Raw genomic sequence first — 19,985 nt, 5'->3', positions numbered from 1 at the left:
ACTTAACTATTTTTATTTATTATTTGTGAAAGAAATCATTCCTTAACTCGTTCTGTATGAAAATAGTGAAACCTGAAAGAATTTAAATTTTTATCATTCGAATATAATTAGAATCTACGCTTTACTCAAATGTAAGCACAACCAAATCGAAGTCAGATCAAGTAATTTGTACGAAACGACACTAAAAGCGGTTGCTCAAAATTGATTTGGCTTTATAAGTGGCGTCTGGACGACTAGGTTACACAAACAAGTATTCTCTTTTTTGCCAACTAACACGTAATACAGACGTCCCTCGTATATCACAATACTTATAAAACACGGTTTCGATATAGCACGGTACGAATTAACCGTGTTATACGAGGGTCGCCTGTATACAGTCTTTTGTGTAAACCCATGTAAAGCCATTTGAATGTATGCCGCTTTTCAAATAAAGCCGGGGCGAATTCATAAATGATGAACTCGCTAGAGCTACAACAACATGTGCATGCCGTTCGGCTTTGCATTGTGATTGTTCGAGTGTTAAAATTCAATAAGAATGAAAGCAAACAAATGAGACAACAACAAAAAAATGCACTTTGGCATTCGAATCGGGAAAAACTCAAAAAAATCGGCTGCCATAGCGAAATCACCTTGGCTGGATTCGCCTTAGTCAAACCTGCGTTGCGAACTCTCAGCTGTTTTATGTGTAACAGCACTGCTTTTGTGTTTCATTTGTTCCTGTTTCACAAACGTTTTACTCGATTTTAGTGTTGTGTGTAAACAGTTTTATTTATTGGTACGTTTATTATCAAAATTCGGTTATTACCGCAATGGAAAAATGAATTACAACAGCAAACGTTCCGTGCGTCAAAACTCGACAAGCTTCAATGCAGCTTCTGCAGCTGCGTCCAATTCCGATGGCAGTGGTACTACAACGCCCACATTAATAATGCAACAGCAACCACAAGCCGTCGCCTCACCGCATGCGCTCCAGCATCAGCTCTCCAATAGCAGTACCACCAGCAATGCAGCCGGCATTGCGAGTGGACTGGCAGCCGGCGGAGTAGCCGACGATGCCCCTGTCACTTTGCTTCCGGAAATCTCCGATATAATGCGCAGCTTTGGGGACAGCGATCAGCCGCGCATGGAAAGTGTCAAACTAGTAGAACATATACTACAGCAACAATTGCGTGGCATGTTTAATGAGGCTTCACTAGTGGCTATGCGGCGCAAGAATAGCCCTTGTCCAACGCAGGCTGACTTTGAATTTTTGATGCGTAACCATCCAGTGAAAATAGCACGCATGCGCAAACATTTAAAGGATATGAAAATATTAAAGCGCTTCCTGAGCATACGCACAGGACGACCGCAGGATTTCATGGATGATTTGGAGCAGCAAGAATCTGACGACGAGCTAGCAATTGAGGTGCCAGAACTGTACGACGAGGAGCGCACTCGTCGACTATTTCGGGCCGATCGCATTTCGCAAATACTCACTGGCCAACAATATTTGGAATTTAATGAGGCCAGAAAAACGTCTTTCTACTGTCGTCATGGTGAAAAGATAAAAAATAAGTTTAGACGATTCCTCGATTTGCCGCCCGACCTACGGATACCTACAACCACAATGAATATTTTAGCCTACTTTGCCCACGAAACCATAGCTGTGATTGTGGATTATGCCATATTAACGCGGTTAAACTCCGAAAATCGTGTAACCGAGCCATACAGTCGCATTACATCTACCGGTGCTTCGCCAGCAATGTTGCACATTTGCCCCGAGGTAACCCAAGGACGGGGCATGGAAGTGGTGCGTCCAATCAGCGTACAGGAAATTCACGAGGGAATGCGCCGCTTCCGACAAATGACTAGCAAGAAAATCGGCTTTTATCGCAGCTCTTGCGACGCTGACTTTCGCCGCTCATTCCTTGCCATATAAAGCAAAGAATTTCTGAAACTTACTACATATAAATATAATTCTAAGTTAGGAAGAACATAGTGAACAACCTTTTCAAATACATAAAATGTGTGTTATAATACTAATAGTAAACAATTACAATTTTAAATTGAATAAACCTAATGTTAGTTTATATATTCGATATAGTTGCTGGTAGTTCCTTTGACGGACCAATAGACAATGATTTAATCTCTGTGTGTGACATTTGGGCAACACGTACGGCATTTTGATGCAGCTTTGTTTCGATATGCTGTTTCATGTGATGCTGCAGGCGGAAGTCCTTGCCACAATACTCGCAGTGATACAGCTTGATGTCGGCGTGTATCAGTTTGTGTTTGCTGAGCGCATGGGCATATGCGAAGGCTTTATTACATTCATCGCAGACGTACGGTTTGACACCGCTATGAACCCTGTGAATTAAAAAAAATGACATTAATACCAATATTCAAACTTAATGCAGTTTCCACTTACGTCTCGTGGGCTTTCTTCACACTTTCATAGAAGAATGTCCGACTGCAGAACGAACATTTATATGGTTTGCCGCCAGTGTGCAGAAACATATGCTTGCGCAATTTTTCACGCAGGTGAAAACGTTTATCGCAGAGCCTGGCAACAAAAAATAATTAATGTAGTCAAACAGAATTTTACAAATAATAGCCACAAGTCCTTACTCGCAAGCGAAACGCAACTCTTTGTCGTGTCGCCGTCTATGCTCCATCATGCGGCCGCGTTTCGCATAAATATTCCCACATATATCGCAAATATGAGCGGCGTTACGAATAGTACTTCGCGAGCTTTTTTCTGCTGTGGCCCCCAAAATTTCCGCTTCCTGAACGGATTTAGTTGGCTGTTGTTTTTGTTTCCCTTTGTTGTTGGTGGTAGATTTTGTAGGCGACTTCCGTTTTCCCATTTGCGCTGCATTTTCACACGCGGATCTTAGATCCCAACACTTATTTTCGGATTTTATATTTACAGGAGCTAATTTTTTTTCTTCAGCAGTAGCTTCTTCGGAAATGGCGTCATCATCAGGTTCAACTTTCATATCATAATTAAATAGCGACTGATCTCCCTGCGAATCATGCTCTTCTGCTTCCGATACGGTCTCAGGTGCGGACATACTAGCAGTTTCTGCATCATTGTCAAATTCTATGTCATCCAAATACTCTGGTTTGCATTCTTCATTTATTTCCTCGTCTTCCTCATTTAGTGCTAGTATCTCCTGCTCTTCATCTTCTATATTAATTGCGTCAATGTCGGAAAATGACAATTCTAGCACTTCTACTTTCATGTCTTTACTATTCTGTACTTGTTCTTCATTGATGTAAACCTCATCACTGGGCGCATTACCATTCGCCCAATAATCCAACTCCACTTTCACAGAAGTTGTTGTAGAATCATTTGTTTCAACTCTCGCCTCGTCAGAGACTCTTAAGTTTTGGAGGATTTGATGTGTACGCAGCACTTTAACGCGAAACTGATAGGCTAAACTTAGTGACAGCTCACAGTTCTTGCAAATAAATTTGGGTAGTCCTTCGCAGACATCCACCTATTTTCAAGTTACACATTTATTTCCACATCAATAAATTGATTAATTTTAATTACGCCTTACCTCCTCCAGCTCAACGCCGGTTATAAGACGCAGCATTTCATTTGGCGGCTCCTCACCTTCGTCCAGTGGCTTGTAAAGAGAGCGCAGCTTAGTTGAACGTTTCAAGCATACTCGACAGCTATTGGGAACTACATTATTCAACTTCATATCACTTTGTTTTACACTGCACCGGTTCAAGTCGTTAATAAATAAATATGGTAAAACAGTAATTTTTTGTTTACAATTATCCGCGTTATTTTTTTGTGCATATATATATAAATATTAAAAAGAAGAAATTATTGCCGTTTCTTTCAATCGCGGAACAGCTGAGATTGACAACCAGCCGCTAGTGATGCAATATACGGAAAATTTGGCAAGTAAACAGCTTTCGGTAGGTTACACAAATCATTTTCTCCTTTTAAACCCAAATCGCTTAAGGGGGAAGTCTACTGTGACAAGGGAAAAAACAGGCTTATTTTCCGGATTTTATTTCTAACAAAATATTGCTCGTACATAAAATCTATTTAAACTCTTATCTTTATTATATATTTAAGTTTTTAAAAAAAAAATTTTAAGTCAAAATATTTAAAATGGCCGCTGTGGCACTTCTGCAAGCGCAGGTCCGCTTTTCTTAGGTGCCTAAACGGTGTACATGAAATCTTACGTTTCGGTGATCTAAAACAAAAAAACAAAATATTGTTATCATATACATAGTATTGACTCTCGTCTGACGTAGGATTATGTCGATTAAAAATTTTGGCGTTGAAAAAAAAATTCTTGAAATTTTTTTCTTTTTTTTTGCCTAAAATTGATGTTACTATTGTTTATAACAATTTAACAAATAACGATATCAAAAAAATCCTATGTCAGACGAGAGACACTATTACAGAGAATATATAATTAAATTTTTAAGCTGATTCATTTATCAGAACTCGAGATATCGTGTACACCGTATACAAAAACTTAGTTTCGAGAAAAATGCGTTTAAAGTTTCAGTAAAACGTAAAACGTATGTAATGTTTTTACAGAGTGATTTTTTTCTCTGAGTAAGCCGACTGGACTAGCAACCATAAACTAATTACTAATTAGAACTTATCACTTTCTACACTTACACGTTCCCACGTTCAACTTAAGTCTGATTACCTAATGCGCATACTTCTCTGCTCAAATATATGTACCCAATAACTATCGTAATTTCTAAATGTGGTAACTCCTCTTTTCTTTCAACTTCTTTCTTGTCGTTAATCACTCATGTTTTGCCTTAGTTTCTCATTCTTTCGGTATTGTTGCCAAGCGATTCATGATTCGTTACAATTTTTTTTTACATATCCCAGCTATAATCTTTAACCCGTGGTAACTTAGCTGAATAATGGACTAAAATGACTATTTCAGCTTCATCAAGACTCAGTTGACATTGTCGGCTTAGTTCGATCACTATGAAAGTATTACAAAACAAAAGAATTCACCAAAACCAAGTGCGAATACGCCAAAACTTGAATTCAGTTGAGTTATTTTTTACAATTATTGGTTGTAACTCATGACGCAATTTTCTATGTTTTAATTGTCATCGGGGTTTTTTGTTTTCGTTCATCCTAATAGTTTAAAATTAGTGGAAGATAACAAAATACGGCACTACAGACGAAAAACACTACATTACTGGAACGGCACAGATTTATATTCGGCCAATGACTGTCGTTCCGGCAGTAATGCCTAAATATTTAGGGGAATGTTTATGCTGTTTCAACTAAAACAACAAAATTTCTTCAGCGCCGTTTAAAAAAATATATATTTATGGCACTGGCGCACAGAATAAAATCTTAAAGAGTATTGCAACAATACTTTTTCTTTTTGTGACATCAGCTGAATATTTTCGGCAGCTGATCGGCAGCTCATCTTCCAATAAACTTTATCAGCAGTTAATTGAAAGATGTTAGTTAAGGGATTACATGCGTTTCGTGGGTTCAAAAAATCGATTTTTTGGCTTATTAATTTCTACAACATCTCAAGAATATTAGCCTAAATTTTCAAGACGATCCGAATAATAAATTCGGAGATGCAGCCTTTGGAATGTGTGCGCTCCAAGCAACTTTTATTGTTACTCAAAACTTTAAACGCGTTCTTCTCGGAACAGTGTTTTCAAAGTCGGTTGTCAAATGTTCTCGAAAACTACTCAACCGATCTTGATGAAATTTTACACAGGTGTTCGAGATACAATTTACTTGTGCTTGAACGAAGGATTTTTTTTTTTTTCAATTACAACTATTTAAAAAAAAAACACAAAATGTCAAACAAATTTGACGGAAATTTTTATTTTTTTGGAAAAATATCTGCCAAAATTCCAATTTTTACTTTTTTTTCTTTCCTTCGTTCAAGCACGAGTTTATTATCTTAACTAAAACACTCATTTTTGTTTTTTCATTTTCGATGATCCTGTCAGTAGCTATGCTGATAACGCAGGCCCCCCTTTTTTTCGAGGGATCACGGGAAATGACGTTACAATGGAGGAGTTTTAATGTTTTTTTTTTGAAAATTTCAGAAATGATTCTTTAAATACCTATCTATAAGACAGAAAAAAGTTTGAATTAAATAAATAATTTTTTACATAGAAAAAAGAATATTGAAAATAGGCCTTTTTTACCCGACGAAACAGATGTAACCCCTTAATCAAATGTTGAGAATTCACTCTCAGCCATCAGAAAATAATTTGTGTTAGAGCACATAATCAGATATTGACAAAACGGTCTTTAATATTTCCTATTTCGAATTGTTTATTTTCTCTTTTGTTTAAAAATGGTACATAGTTTCGTTGTTAATTTGTTCTACTTGCCCAAATACTTAATTCTACCCAAATTATACTTCCATTTGGAACTCTTTAGTGAATCTCAATAATTATGTTGATACACATTTTAGGTCAAGAAAATGCCCATTAACGACCAACCATTAAATAATAAATTTTCCTTATGTTTCCATAATTATTAATTCTTTGAAGCATAATTCCTCTTAATTGATATTTACAAGCCGCAGCATTTGCGTCAATCTGGCTAGCTGCAGCGATTGAAGAAAGAGAAACAAAACAGAGAGAAGGGCCATTTTCAACTGCAGCATTTGGCCAAATTATTGGTTTATATTTCGTCTAAAACATATTTTCTCAATACGGCATTAAAAATCAATGGAATTGCTTTCGTAATATAAATTTAACCTCTGCACTATAATGGACCAGTGGACAGAACATAATATGAAGAGATTACAGATTTCAGGGCGCGACACTTTGCAGTCATCGCAACCGAAACAGGTACAACAACAAGCATGCTCATCAATAATGGATTTGCCTGATTTTGGCGATTGTGGCGATGACCAAAAATACGTAATTTATAAACATGATGATCTGTTCGGTGAAAGTTTTCCTTTAATGCGTGAAATACGACGCCAAGGCAAACTTTGTGATGTTACGTTGAAGGTGAGCATAAAAATAAACAACAGCTGTTATGTTGTTTCTTAGGTCGTAACCCTAACCACCCCACTATACATTAATTAATTTCGACATTAGGTGGAAGATCAATCGTTTTCGGCGCATCGTATTGTGTTAGCTGGTACTATACCGTATTTTTATGCCATGTTTACAAATAATATGGCTGAGAGCCGGATCAAAGAGATTACAATGAAAGAAATCGAGCCCTCTGCGCTCGAAAGCCTCATTAATTATGCCTACAGTGGTCAAGTGCGTATAGATAATCAGAATGTGCAAAGTCTAATGGTGGGTGCATCATTTCTGCAGTTGACTAAAGTGCGCAATGCATGTGCTGACTTCTTGATTTCTCGTTTTCACCCCCACAATGTGTTAGGCATACGCCATTTCGCTGATTCGATGGGTTGTACGCATCTCATAGAGGCCGCTGATAAGTATATCGATCAGAACTTTGCAAAAGTGGTGCAATCAGACGAATTCTTGGGCTTGGAATTCGATGAGCTCATCGATTTAATTAGACGCGATGAATTAAATGTGCCAACAGAAGAAGTGATTTTTGAGGCTTGTATGAAATGGGTAAAGCATATGGAAGATAAGCGTTCAACATTGTTTCCGCAAGTATTATCTAAAGTGCGTCTCCCACTGCTTTCGCCTCAATTTCTGGCCGATCGAGTGGCGCGCGAAGAACTGATACGCTCCTCACATCAATGTAGAGATCTGCTGGATGAAGCGAAAGATTTTCATCTAATGCCAGAAAGACGGGGTCTGCTCCAAAGTTTCAGGTAAAATTATTTTTGAACCACCAACCACCAAGTAGAAATCACATTCATTGAAAATACAATACATTTTTGTTTTTAATAATTAGAACGCGGCAACGGTGTGGGGAATTTATAATGGGTCAAATTTATGCAGTTGGAGGGCTAGCAAGTAATGGGGAATCTGTAAGCACCGTAGAAATATACGATCCACTGGTTAAGAAATGGGAAATGGGCGAACAAATGTCAATGATGCGGTACGTATCAAAAGCTGTTGTTGCTAGGAAAATAAATAATTAAAAAAGTGATTGGTAAGAGAATGTAACTTATTTATTGGTTCCATGATTCTTGAGCCTACTCTGATGTAACATTTATCAACATGATTTTTTTTTTTTGTTAGCTCTCGCGTGGGTGTCGCTGTGATGGATGGCAAACTTTATGCTTTCGGCGGCTTTAATGGTACTGAACGTCTCTCTACTGTCGAAGTATATGACCCCAAAAAAAATAAATGGTCGCAAGGACGTGCAATGTTATGTAAGCGCAGGTAAGCATCAAATTATGCCGTTTACACGGCGGTCGGTTCTACGTTACCGGAACGATCCAGATTCATATCCGTTCAAGAACAGCACTGTCACGTCAGCAGCATTATACAATCATTTATGGGGAGTGTCTATGCTGTTATAACAACTACATCAAATTAATTCACCCAGTTTGATAATCGCATTTTAATTTTGACACTTTGTTTCCTCCTAGCGCCGTTGGTGTCGCTGCTTTAGATGATTGCATTTACGTATGTGGTGGTTACGATGGTGTTACATCGCTAAATACAGTAGAATGCTACTGCCCGAAGACTGATATTTGGAAAACGGTAGGTAAAACAAACTTTAATAAACTCTGAACTCAATTATTTGTTTTATGACTATGGGTGTAATCTATCAACAATTGGATAGCATTAAACAAAATTTTCATTCACTAGCGTTTTTAATTGATTTTCAAATAATTATATTTTTTAATAAGCATAAAATAATTACGCAAATTGTGCCCCAGCCTAAACTCAATACAGCCACGTTCGATAACGTGAGCGCTCTAAAGCGTGAACACCCCAAAACGTGAACAGACATTTTTGTGCATTGACTACTCTAAAACGTGAACAAACCCAAAAAGCTCTAAAACATGAACAATAAACGTTATAATTATTTGAATGCAGTTTACATTGATCTCAAGTAATTCTGAAATTGGGGAATCCCCTAATTGTAAAATAGGCATTTTATTCGTAATTGCATGTAAGGAGTAAAGTATTTCAGTCCCGGTTTTGGTTTTGCAAAGAGTGTTTCGTCTTATTTTTTCTGGTGAAAATGGGTTCTAAAGAACCCGTGTGCTTGACATTAAAACAAATGGCTAAAATTCTCGGCTTTAAAAAAAAAAGACTCATCTGTCACGATTTTAGCAAAGAAGTATAATGTTGCTAAATCAACAATTTGTAACATTAAAGTGAAAAAGCAAGTGATTTTAAAATGCGTAAACAACACGTATTGTGGACCTGGAAATAGAAAAACACTGCGTTCTTCAGAGTTGTCCAAAATGGAGAGAGCTCTTTATCGTTGGCTTATCCGAATGCTAGATAAAAACTGGTCAGTAAGTGCTCTAATGTGAAAGAAAAGGCAAAAACATTGCATGCAAAATTTAAAGAAAATGAAGCAAACTTCTTCGCTAGTGATGGATGGCTCCAAGGATTCAAGAAGAGGTACGGTATTCGTCTTCTTAAAATATCAGGCGAAAAACTGTCTTCGCACACTCAGCTAGTGGATCCGTTTAAAAAAAAACTTAAAGCTAAAATAGTCGAATTGGAATTGTGCAACGATCAGTTATATAATGCTGATGAGTCGGTGTTATTCTGGAGACTTTTGCCAGAGAAAACGTACGCGCCAAGTTTGGAGAAGAGAGCCCCAGGGGTAAAGTCCGAAAAGCAGCGAATCACATTTTTCTGCTGCTCAAACGCCATTGGATCCCATAAGCTTAAGCTTTTGGTAATTGGAAAGGCGACGAATCCACGCTGCTTTAAAAACTTTCAGTGTCCCACCGACTATAAGAGCTCGAAATCCGCCTGGGTGAGGTCGGCTATTTTCAAGCATTGGTTTCATGAGTCATTTGAGAATGAGAAAGCCTTACCAATTAAAGCTCTCCTCCTAATCGACAACGCTCTATCTCACCCAAATTAAGCTGACCTGACAACGGAGAATGGGCAAATTTCGGCAATGTTTATGTCACCAAACGTTACTCTCCTCATTCAACCGATGGATCAGAATGCAATAAAAATAACCAAGTTGCATTACAGAAACAGCCTTCTAGCTTCAATAGCAGCGACAAAGTCTGATTTGCTTGAGACATTGGAAAAAATTAACTTAAAAACAGCTATAAATCCTTTGGATGCGGCTTGGTTACGTGTTGGTGAAGCCACATTAGCTAAGTGCTGGAACAGTATTTTAGATTTTGCGGTAAACAATGATGATCCCGAAGATAATGTTCCGTTGTGCGGTTTTAAAAGAAAAGTGGGAAGCTGAACTTCGCACCTCGATGAGCAACACCGTTGTTGTTGTTGTAGCAGCACAAACATTCCCCATACTTACATACGGGGAATGCTGCTGGAGTGACAGTCCTTGGCCGGATATAAATCCGGGTCGTTTCGGTTACGTAGAACCGACTGTCGTGGAAACGAAACAACACCGTCGATCTCGTCAGTAGTTTAAATCCTGAGGTTCGGTCGTGTTCGCAGATATACTCAAAGACATTAACAAGAGGACAAATCCGATGATGACAGCATATCAGAGCAACTGGAGAAAATTAAGCCGACTGAAGCAGTTGAAATTTTCAACAAGGCGTTAATATGGGCTGGTCATGAATACGTCGATCAAAATGATATGAGTGTGCTAAGACGGTTACGGGAGAAAGCTGTGCTTCAAGTTTTAGCTGACTGATTTTTTTAAATAAAACCATCGTATGACTTAATTTTCAATTAATATGTAACGAAAACAAGAATAAAATGTGAATTTAAATGTGAAAAAATATATTTATTTAGTCTTTTTGGGCATTCCACAACGTGAACATCTTTGTTAACGTGAACTGTCTTGGTTTGAATTAGTTCACGTTATCGAGTGTGCGCTGTACTTGGATTTTTAATGCTAAATGTGTAAATTTTTCGGGTTTAATTAAGGTCAAAAATAAATCTAAAATATTTATATATATAAAAAGTGTATCTTTCTTTTCTCTGATTTTCAACTGATTCTTTCTCTCATCTTCCATTTTCGTTCAGGTGGCGCCCATGATGAAATATCGTTCGGCTGGCGGTGTTGCTGCTTTGGGTGGTTACGTTTACGCACTTGGTGGTCACGACGGATTGTCTATCTTCGACTCAGTAGAGCGTTATGATCCTGTTAAAGATGTTTGGCTCAAAATGCATTCAATGCTGAATCGTCGCTGTCGTTTGGGTGTCGCTGCGCTGAATGGAAAACTATACGCTTGTGGTGGTTACGATGGCACTTCGTTTTTGCGCTCTGTCGAGGTATACGATCCCATAACAGACACCTGGAAACTTGTAACCCCAATGAATTGTAAACGAAGTCGTGTAGCGCTGGCTGCAAATATGGGCAAATTATGGGCTATTGGCGGTGAGTCAGACGTAGCTAAAGTAATGTTAATTACTTAATTCTCGCGCATATTTCAGGCTACGATGGCGAGTCAAACTTATCCACCGTGGAAGTTTACGATCCCGAAACGGATGAATGGTCCTTTGAGCCATCAATGTGCGCACATAGCGGTGGTGTAGGCGCTGGTGTTATACGTAAACAGTAGTTAGTTGTTTAATGAAATAACTAATTGTAATTAATAGTATTAGTTTTTAGACACTCGTAGTGATATGTTTTCAAAAAGCATAAATGCATTTGCTTGCCTTATTCAAAATCTGTTACTTTTTGTTATCATGTATGTATGTATGTATGCTCTCTATATAGCAAATTCAACTTGCTTTAACTAAAATCATTCCAAATTATGCAGAAAAACAAAAAGTTAAACTAAAATCTCAACAATAACAAAAATGATGACTTTAAAAAGGATTTCAATTTTTGTTTAAAATCATCGACGATTTACCGTTGTCCAAATCTAAACGAAGAAAAAGCTAATGTTATATTCAAAATAATATTTGTAGTAAATTTTTGGCAGCTTTTCGCGGCAATTTTATAATAACAAATATGCAATTTTAAAGTCATTGTGCGTACCTCTTTGCGTAATTATCTTTAATTGTAAAATTTTAAAATAGCGCAAACTTAATGTTTGCATCGACACGATCATACTCAATTATTGTTAGGAATTGTCTAGTAAAAATACAAATGTATACCATTTTAGAAATTGTTAACATTGTGAAGAAAATTGTATTTGTTACACAATGCCGATATATAAATGTAAACTTAAAAAATAATAAAACAAATATCAATGAAATTATTTCAGCATATAAATTCCGCTTAATTACATTTTTCGTACTCTTTGGCAATAGATATTGAGCCATTTAGATATTTAAATTTTACTTGAAATAAAAACAAGTTAATATGTAATGTAAATGTGTAAGGTAACATGAACATTTATGAAAATATTTGCAGTTATAGGTTAGGTTGGTGAGCCTGGTTGGCAATAAGCCACGCATAGACCTTTTGGCCCCTAGCGATACCAGATGGATACCGACCTCTATGAATACTGGAAGTAGACATTATGTAGGATGTCAGCGCTTTTGGCGAATCTAAGCAGAGCTGGGAGATCCGCTTTTGAGACGTCCTCCAGACCCTCAAACAATGGGGCTCCCAGGCATTTTAAACGCGTTTTTAATAATGCCGGACAGACGCACAGAATGTGTTCTAGAGTTTCCTTAACCTCCTCTCTACATTTGTCCGTGTTAGCAATAGCTATCTTGTACGCATATGCAGCCAATAGATTATAACCTGTTAGCATACCTATGATAGTTCTGCAGTCCTTTCGCGAGAGCGTAAGTACGAATTGAGTAAGTTTTTTGTCGTTAGTTCTACACATGAGTTTTGCTGTTTTGCATGTGGTCAGGTTAGTCCACCTAGCTTTCACTTGCCTTTTCATGTGGTCGTCCATTTCATTGTATATTGTGTTTAGCGGTCTCGGTATGTCGTTCTCTTGTTCAAATGGTAATCTAACAGCATTTTTTGCTATCTCATCTACTATTTCGTTCCCATAATGAGCAGCAGCCTACTGTTTGCGGCTAGCCTTTCTATGGCCTCCCTGCTCCGTCGAACATTTTTGGACTTAATACAATATGAGATTATTGCTTTTATTGCTGCTTGACTCTCCACGTATAGGTATTTTAATTGGTGAGTTCCTTCTTGTTCTTGTGTAGGCTAGTTACACGGCTTTCCCCATTGCAAAAACTTCCGCTTGGAAAATACAGCTGTGGTCTGGCAGCTTGATAGGCTGTCTTATCCCTAGTTTTGAGCAGTAAATACCCGCTTCCACTCCGTCTAAAGTTTTAGAGCCGTGATGTGAAAAGTTCTATGGCCAGACTTCATGCCTTGTGCCATCCCTCCTCTTCAACCAACCTTCTCTTCCAATTAAAGTACGGAGTCATGTAGTCTGTGCAACCTGAGCTCCACTTTCCTACTGAGCTGTGCACGAAGGTTCAACAGGTGAATACCCCAGCAGCCACTAACCTCCCCGCGGATTTCGCTACCAGATTTTCCGCCATAAGGTCAATAGGTGGCATGCCGAGTATAATTTCCAGCGCCGCTGTTGCAGTGGTTTTCATCCTGTTATGCACAGAATAGCGAGTCACTGAATCCTTTCCAGTGGCATTAAGTATGTCAGTTTTCTTGTCGCAGTCCACCATACTAAGGTTTTTTGTAATTGTGTTGAGTAAAATTGGATCTCTTGACTACATTCTTCTTGAATTTTCTGCTTTTAATGCCTTGTACAAAATCCGCCTTATCAAACTCTTTCATTTTAAGAGAGAGCGCGCCCATGACAGAGAACGTTAATGTATATTTAACGTTCTCTGCCCATGAGCTCGTTTCAAAACTTGGCAGCATTCACACCTAATGGGATTTTGAACAGCTGATAGGCGAAATGGCGGGCTGCCAGAGAAATCGCGCCAAAAATAACTAACGAAAGCAGTTCGTTTTTGCTTAGTGGAGAAATTACGCGATTGAAATGTTCATAATTATTTGTCTTAAAATTAATTTAGTTGAAACATAATAATTTAATTTGAAGGCTGTTTGTAGAATTTTCCAAAGCTTTTTATATCCCTTTCAGCTTCTACTTTTAATTCGTCTTGTGTTCATATCTGAATACATTTTACATACTTGCAAATTTATTGAAAACTGTATGTTGGTTTATGTCTGTAAATTTATATATATATATGTAAGTATTTTATGGTTAAAAAGCGTAGGTAAGGGAATTGAATTTAAGTTTGAAATATTTTAATAGGACTATGAATAAGTTCGTGCGGTTTTTTTCGAAATTTGAAACTTTATTGACGTAAAATGGTTACAAATTTAATATTCAAAATATTGTCCATCGCTTACTACTACTTTTTCCCATCTTTCTGGCAATTCACGGATTCCCTTTGTGAAAAATTCGGTCGGTTTTGCCGCAATCCACGAATCGATCCATTTTTTGACTTCATCGTAATTACGGAAGTGCTGGTCAGCCAGGCCATGTTGCATCGATCGGAAGAGATAGTAATCGGATGGCGCAAGGTCTGGACTATACAGCGGGTGGGGTAGGACATCCCATTTGAGCGTTTCTAAGTATGTTTTGACCACTTGTGCAACATGTGGCCGAGCATTGTCATGTTGCAAAATAACTTTGTCGTGTCTATCGGCGTATTGCGGCCGTTTTTCTCGCAGTGCTCGGCTCAAACGCATCAATTGTCGTCGGTAGACATCCCCCGTAATCGTTTCATTCGGTTTCAGTAGCTCATAATACACAACACCCAGCTGGTCCCACCAGATACACAGCATAACCTTCAGGCCATGAATATTCTGCGCCGACGTCGATGTTGAAGCATGGCCAGGGTATCCATACGTTGCCCGACGTTTTGGATTGTCGTAATGGACCCACTTTTCATCGCCAGTCACAATTCGATGCAAAAAACCCTTTCTTTTGTGCCGTTGAAGCAGTTGTTCGCATGCCATAAAACGGCGTTCAACGTCTCTTGGCTTCAATTCATACGGCACCCAATGGCCTACCTTTCGGATCATTCCCATGGCTTTTAAACGTTTGGAAATGGTTGATTGATCAACTCCCAAAGTTTTTGCAACCTCTTCTTGCGTTTGAGCCGGATCTTGATCGAGCAATTCCTCCAATTCGGTATCCATGAACTTTGGCGGCGCACCCTCGCGTTCTTCGTCTTCCAAGCCAAAATCACCACTTTTAAAGCGTGCAAACCACTTCTGGCACGTTCGCTCAGATAGAGCATGCTCACCATAAACTTCCACCAAGATACGATGACTTTCGGCTGCTTTTTTCTTCATATTAAAATAATGAAGAAGAATTCCCCGCAAAAACACATTATTTGGCACGAAATTCGACATTTTCAAGTGTGGTAAAAATATTGTTGTTTACGCTTCAAATAAAAAACTTATACTGACGTTTGTGCCTTACGACAGTAGCTCTCCAATGAATGTTTGGAAATGTGGATCGATGGAATAATAATCAAGTTACGCCATCTGTTGTAAAACCGCACGAACTTATAAATAGACCTATTACAAACATACATAACTATTTTTAGGTAATAAAAACTTAAAGGTTATCTGTTTTAGATTTATTTTTATATTAAAAAATTGCAATGATTTATGTATTTATTTATACTTTTCGAGTCCATTACTTTATTATTATTATATAGCATTTGTATATCAATTTTGAATAATTCCATTTAAATATTTTTGATTTTTTATCTTATTTTTGTATTTTATGCTGATTGTGCTCATTTTTATTATATGTAGGTGTATACGGGTGATATAAGGCTATTGGGCAACCGCGCACTATATACTAACCTCAATAGCGGTGTGGAAACTAAAAATTCCCTTTTTTTTTTTAAAAATATCCAATCAAAGTTTCTTCCGGTGTGGCACTACTGACGAATGTTATAAAAAATGCATATTTGCAGCGCTCTCACGAGAAAGAGTTTCGCATCTAGTCATCTATGATAGAAAAAAAAATTCAAAATTATAATTCGTTATGTTTGAATTAATTTGACTAGCATTTTCTTTGCTCATAATAATGTTGCATTTGTTCTGCCCTGTACCAAGATTGCCTAAATGTTGCACTCTAACCGGCAAAAGTGCAACATTTTCTACTCGATACAAAAATGAGAGTGAACGTTGTCCAGTTGATTTTTATTTAACTATGCACACAAGATGGTCAAAATATATTAACATTTATTTTAGTCAATATACGAGTAGAATTTGTGGAAAGGTTGCATTTTTGCTTTTGTTCTTTTCTCACATGGAATAAGCAAGATTTTCGTAAGGCATATGGCAACATTACTGAAAGGTAATAATTATTTTCTACATATATACATATGTAAGTATGTCAATGAGACTAAACATTTGTTGCGGATGTGTTGCTTGGTCTGACAACAAGTTGCGTCAGAGAATGCAACATGTTTGATATAGAAAGTGATTGCTCGTACGAATGTTAAAACTCATGTACATATGTACATATATTAGAAAATAATTGTTTTTTTTGTTGAAACTTAGTCGATTTAAAGCAAAGTCGATATACAAAATTATAGACTTTTTTCTTAAGAATTACACGCACACTTGCTTCATTTATATCAGAGATGTCACGTTTTCTTTTACTTTTTTTGGAAAATACCGTTTATGGCAAATGGGTATGGTTATTGACCATTTTCGACTATTTTAAATATTTTAAACAGAGAGTAATATGAGCGCCAAGCCCCAGGTGACAGGTGACACATGACAGACGACAGAAGCTTACTTTCGGTATTTGTATGCTTATGTTTGCCATCAGGGAGCCAAGTGGCAGATGCATTAGCATGAGAGACTGTGGCCCCGTCATTAATAGGACCCGAACCCTTCCTTGCTATGGGACAACACACCATCAAGGAGAAGCTTAGGAGTTAAGAGCTAAGGCTAAGGGAGGTTAGCTGGCACCAAACTATGGGGACACTCTAGACGAACTCTTTACTGGGAGGGAACAACCAAAAGTGGTTTAAAAAACTCATCAGCACGTGCATTCTCACAGGCCATTACAGACTGCGCAGTCATCTGCACATGGGATGGCCCACCACTGACTCTTGTCGTTTCTGCGACCAATCTCAGGATACTTCAATGCACCTTCTCCTTGAATGCATCGCCATAGCGCGAAGAAGGTTGAGACATTTTGGTAATTGGTAGCCAGAAGACTGGCACGTACACTCAATCCAACCCAGATCTATCATAAGTTTAATAAGGGAACTGGTTTTGAATGAGATTCTGTGATGAGTAGAGGGCAAAAAAGACCATGAGGTCGATGTGCAAATCTGAAATGAATCTAAATCGAATGCCGTTATGTAAACACAATTGTATTGTACTAGAAGCAAATGGTGTCCCAGCGCACAAAGAATTATAAAATCTCAGATAGCTCTCAATTTACGCAAGGACGAAATTTAAAAATCAACAGTTTATTGGGTCTTAAGTTTCTTAAGCTAAGTTTTACCTAGCCGCTAACATAACCTTCTATCTAACAGTTGGGTAATCCACGAGTTCTTTTCCCACAAATCCTTTCTTATATGACGAATTGCTTCCAGTAAATGTCTCGATAACACATAAATAATAGTCCTTACTAATTTTCTGACTTCGTGCAAAAACTCATGGTGTACAGAGAAAAGAGATTTCATAGTTAGCCTAAGAGGAAAATATAAAACGTACAAGGAAATTGAAAATATATTTAATGCGATTCATTATATAAAAAAAAGCCAGAAAATAGGGATAGAAAACGCCAAACAGCCGCTGTCGAAGGTATACGCATTGTGCGCTTTAGCAAGATAAGGACGACAGCATCATCCAAAGTTATGAAAAGTTAATTGAGTTCAGTCAGTGACGTTTACAGTCCGTTATCGTCTAATTGAGCAAAATCTAAATGCTAGAAGTCCTAGAAAGGTACCCCTTTTGACTAGGAAGAATGTGGGAGGACGACTCAGGTTTGCAAATGCTCATCTGGTCTGGCCCGCAGAAAAGTGGCGAAACATATTGTGGACAGACGAAAGCAAAATTGTTTTATTTGGTGGAATGTATGTACTACATCTACTAAACACCGAATATAATCACAGGTACACGAAGAAGACAGTTAAGCATGGTGATCTAAGTATAATGATATGGGCTTGCAATGGCGTTGGCCCTATCCCTATGTTAAATGACATTACAATGCTACCATATGGAAATGCCTATATATATACAGTGCACTCGCGATAACTCGAACTAATTAAAACAGGCGCTGTTCGATTTATCGAATTTGTTCGACTTATCAATTGAGTGTGCTATGTTAAAAAAACAGTCATCGATATCGATTTTTCGATCGATTGTTGAAAATGGAAGCCAGTAGAAAATTTCTGTGGTATAGTTTCGTTATACGAATTACATTTTGGTCCATTGGCTGGATCAATGGTGTCACATTCGGCGGCATAAACATAGTTAAAATTAAACCATCCTCGGACTTTAATTCGATTTCGTTGGGATGTGATGGGGCATTATCAATTAGAAGAAGAGCCTTCTCAGGTAATCCCCATCTTTCAAATTTTTTCTTACCTAAATATTAAAGTCATTTAACTTGGTTAAAAAAATTGTTTTAATGAATCTAGATTTTACCTGCGGCACGAACGAATTATGAAACCAGTCTTTGAAAATCGCCGAAGTCATCCAGGCTGATTTGGAATTTTTGTACTCCACCGGACAGTTAAAATTTTTGAAAACACGAGGATTTCTTGCTTTGTCAATAACGAGAAGTTTAAGCTTATGGTTGCCGGTAGCGTTAGTGCAAGCCATAAATTGCCTTATCTTTCTTTTTTATAAGACTTATGGTGGACTTGGCTACCCCATATTCCTTCGCTAGAGAAGTAACACTACGTCCACGTTTAATTTTGTTAAGGACTTCAGCCCTCTCTTTTAATGTTAAACACTTCAACCTTTTACGATCCATTACTCACGTGCACTGATATACTACAAATGACAAATTTAAAGCAATTTGGTCAATGCAAGATGTTGTTCCCAGAAAACTAACGGGATATTAACCCCGAAATATTCATATGGACAATACACTAGTATACATATAATTTATATACATATACTATTACATATGTATCTATGTACAAAATGTACATGTTTGAAAAGAATGTGTGTACAAATAAATTTGTTTTTTTGTTCGAGTTACAAAGAAGTCAATAGGGGAAAAAATGTGTTCGAGTTAGCACGTCGTTCGACTTAGCGGCTATTCGAGTTACCGCGAGTGCACTGTATATATAATTGGCGCGTACTCCCTTTTTGGGTGTTTGGCCGAGCTCCTCCTCCTATTTGTGGTGTGCGTCTTGATGTTGTTCCACAAATGGAGGGATCTACAGTTTCAAACCGACTCCGAGCGACAGATATTTTATGAGGAGCTTTTTCATGGCAGAAATACACTCGGAGGTTTGCCATTGCCTGCCGAGGAGCGACCGCTATTAGAAAAATGTTTTTCTTAATTTTGGTGTTTCACCGAGATGTGAACCAACGTTCTCTCTGTGAATTCCGAATGGTAATCATGCACCAACCCATTTGGCTACGGCGGCCCGCCTATAAAATGATCATTTCAACAGGACAACGATCCGAAACATACGAGCAAGCTTGCGAAAGATTGGTTTGCATCCGAAAAGAACGATCTTATGCTATGGCCACGTCAGTCCCTAGATCTTAATCCTATCGAAAACTTATGGTGAGAGTTAAGCGGGTTATGGCAGCTGCAAACGCTTCAAACAAAGCTGAGCTTTGGCAAGTGGTTCATTAAGAATGGTCTCAAATCCCTTTGAAGCGTTGTCAAGACCTTATCCATTCCATGCCCCGCTGATACTAAGCTGTTATTAAAAATAAAGGCTATACAACTAAATATTAGACTGTATTGAGTATGAAGAACTAAAAAAATCATTTTTGAATGTAGTTATTCAGTTTTGTTTTTCCTTTAATGTAACCAGTACTACAATTA

The 19,985-nt window shown here is 37.8% G+C and overlaps 3 protein-coding genes across 3 annotated transcripts; 2 read left to right on the top strand and 1 right to left on the bottom strand.

Moving 5' to 3' along the window:
* Positions 1–697: 697 nt before the first annotated feature.
* On the top strand, positions 698–2,018 carry LOC128868334 (transcription initiation protein SPT3 homolog). The gene has a single exon (XM_054110317.1). The coding sequence runs from the start codon at positions 818–820 to the stop codon at positions 1,916–1,918; it is 1,101 nt and encodes a 366-aa protein (XP_053966292.1). The 5' UTR covers positions 698–817; the 3' UTR covers positions 1,919–2,018.
* LOC128868329 (zinc finger protein 616) lies at positions 1,996–3,874 on the bottom strand. The gene is made up of 4 exons (XM_054110302.1): positions 3,546–3,874; positions 2,608–3,482; positions 2,408–2,542; positions 1,996–2,346 (listed from the first exon to the last, which is right to left on the bottom strand). The coding sequence occupies exons 1-4, from the start codon at positions 3,690–3,692 to the stop codon at positions 2,067–2,069; spliced, it is 1,437 nt and encodes a 478-aa protein (XP_053966277.1). The 5' UTR covers positions 3,693–3,874; the 3' UTR covers positions 1,996–2,066.
* A 2,696-nt stretch (positions 3,875–6,570) lies between these two features.
* On the top strand, positions 6,571–11,864 carry LOC128868320 (kelch-like protein 18). Its single transcript, XM_054110290.1, has 7 exons — positions 6,571–6,981; positions 7,072–7,772; positions 7,856–8,002; positions 8,146–8,289; positions 8,499–8,613; positions 11,056–11,410; positions 11,467–11,864. The coding sequence occupies exons 1-7, from the start codon at positions 6,736–6,738 to the stop codon at positions 11,592–11,594; spliced, it is 1,836 nt and encodes a 611-aa protein (XP_053966265.1). The 5' UTR covers positions 6,571–6,735; the 3' UTR covers positions 11,595–11,864.
* Positions 11,865–19,985: the final 8,121 nt, after the last annotated feature.

This window comes from Anastrepha ludens, chromosome 2 (genome assembly GCF_028408465.1).
Source record: "Anastrepha ludens isolate Willacy chromosome 2, idAnaLude1.1, whole genome shotgun sequence".
NCBI classification, from domain to species: Eukaryota; Metazoa; Arthropoda; class Insecta; order Diptera; family Tephritidae; genus Anastrepha; species Anastrepha ludens.
This window is presented reverse-complemented; position numbering and strand designations above follow the sequence as displayed.